A 6,006-nucleotide genomic window follows, 5' to 3' on the forward strand; every position below is an offset into this window, starting at 1 on the left:
TAAACCATTTTAAATGTCGCCCTAAGGATTCTACATATCAAGGACCCCATGTTCATGTCGAGGGAGATCAAAGGAACACACATCTCTCTTACCTATCCAAAAAACACATGTAATTTTACATGGCCTTTTGAAAATATTGAATTTACAGAACACTTGAGATGTACGTATGTAACATCATTGCTGTTTGACTCTAATGGGAATGCTGACTTCCCTTTTGCAAATAAGTCTAATAATACAAACCATTTTCTTGAAATTTACTTGGAGAGTGCACTAATGTGTAGGAATTAATGGTCCGTGTACGTGCGGATAATATTTATTGTACAACCATTTCTGTATAAGGTTATGCAAATAAGCGACTGCGAAGAAATGTGAACAATATTAGCGAACCAGTGAGGCCAACATTCAATTTGGGATGAATAAATTAAATGAATAAAATAATTTAGCGTAGGCCTAACTTTACGGAATTTGTGGAGGGATAATCCGTTTGCCTAATTTACAGTTGCCACAGTCACAAAAACTAAACCCTAACCACACTGCTAAATGTATGCTTAACATTAAATTATTTTAAATTTTATGAGCCAATTTTGGTTTTGTGGCTGTGGTAACGAGTGACTACCCTCAAAGGGTTTTATACGCATGCGCTTTGAATTAATATTCAATAGAATCGTCTTGAGGTGGGCGTCTTTCGGCAGGCTACATTGTTTTTATTTTCTTTAAAATATCACCCACAGTGAGTAGGCCTACATTAAATGTTATACTGTTCTTAGTTATATTTCCGATATTTTTCTTTATGAAAAAAAGATTGGCCCATTTAAAACGTGATCTCCGCATCTGTGATGTTCTTATGGATGCTGGTGTTGCTTTCTTTAGTCGTAGAAACGTAGCCTACAATCGTTTTCATATATCCTATCAATGCTTCGTTTATAAACGTAATTATATATCATAAGGAATCATATGCTAAAATTCGCCATTTCCATTTTCCAGGTCTTTCTCTTGTCATCTTGCACCGAGCATCAGTATGGTATCGAGCGGCTATTTGCAAGCGGTGATGCTGCTATTAGCGGTGCAGCTCTTGTGTTTTAGGCCAAGTGATGCTGAGCAGGAGGCAGGGACGGTAATCCCTGCTGAAAGTAAGTGGTTTTATTTCATATATTGTCTTTGTTGCATTTGCGATTATACACAATGAGCGGCTGTTACTGTAGTGTGGATGACTATTGTCTAGGTGTATAAAGATTTTTTTAATTCTAGGCCCAAACACAATCAATTATGATTGATTGCCTAATCGATAGGTTATACCAATTGACAACAGCAATTGAGGAAGTGTATCAGCAGATAGGTATTGATTGTAAATATAAACGTCTTAAAATATTGTTTTTGTTTTCACTAATGCAGTAGCCTATAATAAATCATAATGAACACAGTTTTTATATTTTGTCACGTTGTCTTGCAGGTCGTCCCTGTGTGGACTGTCATGCATTTGAATTCATGCAGAGGGCACTACAAGACCTTAAGAAGACTGCTTTCAACCTTGATGCCCGGGTAACAGTTGCGATCCCTTTCTTTTCAGTTACACTTTATGTTACAGCGTGTCATTTTATTAGGATCCCCATTAGCTGTTGCATAAGCAGCAGTTACTCTTCCTGGGGTCCACACAAAACATGAAATATGACATAATACAGAACATTACTAGAGAAGAACAGCTCATGGACAGAACTACATCAATTTACTAACTATTGTATTTACACATTGTTACACTTAATGCTTGAAGTGGGCCGTAGTTGTCCACCTTTGATTTTCTATTGATTGAGAACTGGCACCTGTTAAAGAATATTGTATTGCCTTTAATATATGATAAGTACCAGCAGTGGTGTAGTGGTGCCTGGAGAAGTGGGTATACTCTAATTTGACACACAAAAAAACAGCCCGACTGGCAAAGGAAATGTGTGAAAAAAGTACATGTTTTCCTATAGTTTTTTTCAGGTTTTCACTCAATCACACTTTTTTTAAAAAATAGAAAAACAACGATGCTTTAAGGCAACAATGGGTAAGCAAAGCAGTTATTGCAAAAGTTTGGTCCGAAGTCTTATTTGAATCTTTGCGATGCGCAATTCAGTCATCATGCGGTGTTTAAACAATTCTCAAGGCTTTCACAAAACCTTCCCAATTAAATGTAGACTGCAAAGTAGGTCTACCTGGTAGAATGATATGATGATGAATCGGAAGTGCATTTGTTTTTCAAACTCTGCCATCACGTACACTGTAGGTCTACATTGTATAGTACAGCAACACTGTTAGCCAAAAGGTCTCATGCTAGGTGCACAATTTAATTAATGGGCATCTAAACCCTCCCAGAATATTTCCGTTTTATTTTTCCCAGACCTCAAAATGGTCTCCTTATGTGGTTAATTAGCATTTCCTGGTATAAGTTGAAATGCCTTTCCTACCAGCTACTGGCTACCGATGTCGTTTTTCTGTGAGATGCTCCTGGTTGAGAGTTGTGTGCACTTGCTGACAGATTCATATTATTAAGATGTGAGTATACGCAATGCCCACACTACCCCACTGTGTACCAGCAACTAAAATGAGTACCAGCACCTAAAATGAGTACCAGCACCTAAAATGAGTACCAGCACCTATTTCATTCCACTTCAAGCACTGGTTATGTCTGGGATAGTACTGAGTTGCTCCCTATAGATGCAGTAAAGGGGTCAATGGAACCGTTCCATTGACCAGATTAGCACACATTTGACAAATTTGATGTAACTAAGTGGATATTTGTCAAATCCATCATGATTTATGTATTGTAACAGACCCACAATGTGGTTACTTAAGTCCGATTTGGAATTATTTGGAAGTTTTCGCTGCATAACATTTAGAAGTTGTCCCTTTTCAGGTTTAGAAGAAGTGACTGCTAAATGCTAACTCCTGTTCGTATGAACTGGTTAGCATAGCTAGCGTACAGAAATCCGTGGTGGTAGTCCAGTCATTTTTAACTGTAATACAGTTGATTGGTTAAGATGACATGAACATTTGTTGGGGTTGACATCCATACAAGCATTATACTCCGGTTTCTACCTCAACATAGTGTGAAATACAGGGGGCGCAACTTTGGTTTTAGAAGTGGGGGGGACATATACATTTTTTATCCAGTCAACTAAACACTCCAAACAGCCTACCTGACCACTCGGAGACGTCCACATGGTCCTAAAGCACACCCTTATCTCGTTTTGTATCACACTCCAATGATAAAACCAGTACAAAGAAATGCAATTTCAGAATATTGGGGGGACATCTCCCCCTTTTCCCCAGTGAAAGTTGCGCCTCTGGTGAAATACACACATAAACAATAGCCTAAATGTAAGCTATTTTTTCTGTGTTGAAATAAGGTGATTTGGGATCTTTCCTCCACGCCCCTTTCCCCCACATGTTGCCATGGCAATTACAATGTTTTGGTCGAGTTCGATGGACCTTTTTACCACATCTATACCCTGGCCTGCTGTATAGTTCCTCTACAAGTCTTAGCCTAGTTTAAAAAGTTTACTCCGCCTAGTACTCCCTAACATGGCATTGCTTTTGTTTCCTCCTAGACTGAGACTCTGGTGTTGAGGGCAGAGAGGCGAGCCCTGTGTGACTGCATGCCCACTAATACCCTGCGCTGAGTGGAGTAGTGATGTGCCCCCCCCTATGGCAACCAACCCCACACCCACAATGGCCGGACACTTACTTTTACCCACTACAAACAACGCCTGGACTAGACAGTTGTCTCTCTGAGCTTCCTTCTATGGAATATTGTACCATTTAGTTTGCTAATTTGTACAACAGACACTTTATTTTCTTTGCTAACATATCACTATTGATATTGCAGTGGTTTAATTATTTAAAGATAAGATTTCATTTGATGAGTTTAGATAAGCCAGTCATGCGTTACTATGGCATGTAGGGCAAAGCCAACAACAGCTAGCCTATTGTCCCAGAACTCATGTCCATGTCTTATGTGAGGTTTTGTCTTATGTGAGGTTTTGTCTTATCTGAGGGATTTTGTGAAATAAAATACGATTTACACTTTACACATTTAAGTTAAAGGGAAAAAAACACTTTCAATTTGGATGTAACCTATTAGTTGTGCTATAGCATAGTAGATCTGTAAATAGGTTCAATGGACAGACACCTTTTATTAAATGTGTGCCAATATGATCAGGATAATTAACATATACATAGATACACGCGAAGCAGCAGCATTACATTCAAAATAGTTGTTAATGAATAATAACATGCATAACATAACAAGCGTCTTGGAAAGTTATTTTTTATTGGCATGGCAACAGCAGGCCTTTAGAATAAGTGTACTTTTTAGGTGTATGTGGTACCACGCATGTTTATAGGGTGTAGGCCTACACTCATCTCAACCAGTTGTTTATGGCAATCAGTTGTCTGAGGCACTTCATCATTTTGTTATATTCATCATATCTTTTGTCTTTATTCTGTCTATCTGAACTGTATGAAGATAAAAGTGTTGGATGATGTAGCGGTCAGGAGAATATAGACAAACAAATGCATATTTACCACTAAGACATAGGGACTGTAGAATATTGACAATGTATTGCTAAAATGGTAACTACAGAGGAGTATTATTAATAATAATAATGCTTTGTGTTTGTGTTGTTGCTTTCTTTGTTTCAAAATGTCAATAAGCTGCTTTTAGTAATGTCTTGTATGTTTTATTTAGTATTAAAGTCATTATTATAACTTTTGTCACTGTATGTATGCCTTTCTGATATCTTTTTAGTGATTGTGGAAATAACTGAAGGCCAATCCCAAATGAACCCTAAACCCTACACCCTATGCACTTCAAGAGATCTGAGAGGATTTGATTGGTACATTACAGGCTCTGGATTTCAGTGTCTGGCAAGCAACCCCAGGAGCAAGAGAACATTTGTTAATCAAGGTGTGTGTGTGTAATGTATAGTTTTGCTTCTTATACAGTGGGGCAAAAAAGTATGTAGTCAGCCACCAATTGTGCAAGTTCTCCCACTTAAAAAGATGAGAGGCCTGTAATTTTCATCATAGATACACTTCAACTATGACATACAAAATGAGAAAAAAAATCCAGAAAATCACATTGTAGGATTTTTTATGAATTTATTTGCAAATTATGGTGGAAAATAAGTATTTGGTCACCGACAAACAAGCAAGATTTCTGGCTCTCACAGACCTGTAACTTCTTCTTTAAGAGGCTTTTCTGTCCTCCACTTGTTACCTGCATTAATGGCACCTGTTTGAACTTGTTATCAGTATAAAAGACACCTGTCCACAACCTCAAACAGTCACACTCCAAACTCCACTATGGCCAAGACCAAAGAGCTGTCAAAGGACACCAGAAACACAAATATAAACCTGCACCAGGCTGGAAAGACTGAATCTGGTAAGCAGCTTGGTTTGAAGAAATCAACTGTGGGAGCAATTACTAGGAAATGGAAGACATACAAGACCACTGATAATCTCCCTCGATCTGGGGCTCCACACAAGATCTCACTCCGTGGGGTCAAAATGATCACAAGAACGGTGAGCAAAAATCCCAGAACCACACGGAGGGACCTAGTGAATGACCTGCAGAGAGCTGGGACCAACGTAACAAAGCCTACCATCAGTAACACACTACGCCGCCAGGGACTCAAATCCTGCAGTGCCAGACGTGTCCCCCTGCTTAAGCCAGTACATGTCCAGGCCCGTCTGAAGTTTGCTAGAGAGCATTTGAATGATCCAGAAGAAGATTTGGAGAATGTCATATGGTCAGATGAAACCAAAATATAACTTTTTGGTAAAAACTCAACTCGTCGTGTTTGGAGGACAAAGAATGCTGAGATGCATCCAAAGAACACCATACCTACTGTGAAGCATGGGGGTGGAAACATCATGGTTGAAGTGTACCTATGATGAAAATGACAGGCATCTCATCTTTTTAAGAGGGGGAAGTTGCACAATTGGTGGCTGACTAAATACTTTTTT

The 6,006-nt window shown here is 38.7% G+C and overlaps 1 protein-coding gene across 1 annotated transcript; it reads left to right on the top strand.

Annotated features, from left to right (window-relative positions):
* The first annotated feature begins 625 nt into the window (after nucleotides 1-625).
* LOC124014256 (neuropeptide-like protein C4orf48 homolog) lies at nucleotides 626-4,751 on the top strand. Its single transcript, XM_046329065.1, has 4 exons — nucleotides 626-730; nucleotides 985-1,130; nucleotides 1,451-1,539; nucleotides 3,588-4,751. Exons 2-4 carry the CDS (start codon nucleotides 1,019-1,021, stop codon nucleotides 3,657-3,659), a joined length of 273 nt encoding a protein of 90 aa, XP_046185021.1. The 5' UTR covers nucleotides 626-730; nucleotides 985-1,018; the 3' UTR covers nucleotides 3,660-4,751.
* The last annotated feature ends 1,255 nt before the right edge of the window (nucleotides 4,752-6,006 follow it).

The sequence above is a fragment of the Oncorhynchus gorbuscha genome, linkage group LG25 (assembly GCF_021184085.1).
Source record: "Oncorhynchus gorbuscha isolate QuinsamMale2020 ecotype Even-year linkage group LG25, OgorEven_v1.0, whole genome shotgun sequence".
NCBI classification, from domain to species: Eukaryota; Metazoa; Chordata; class Actinopteri; order Salmoniformes; family Salmonidae; genus Oncorhynchus; species Oncorhynchus gorbuscha.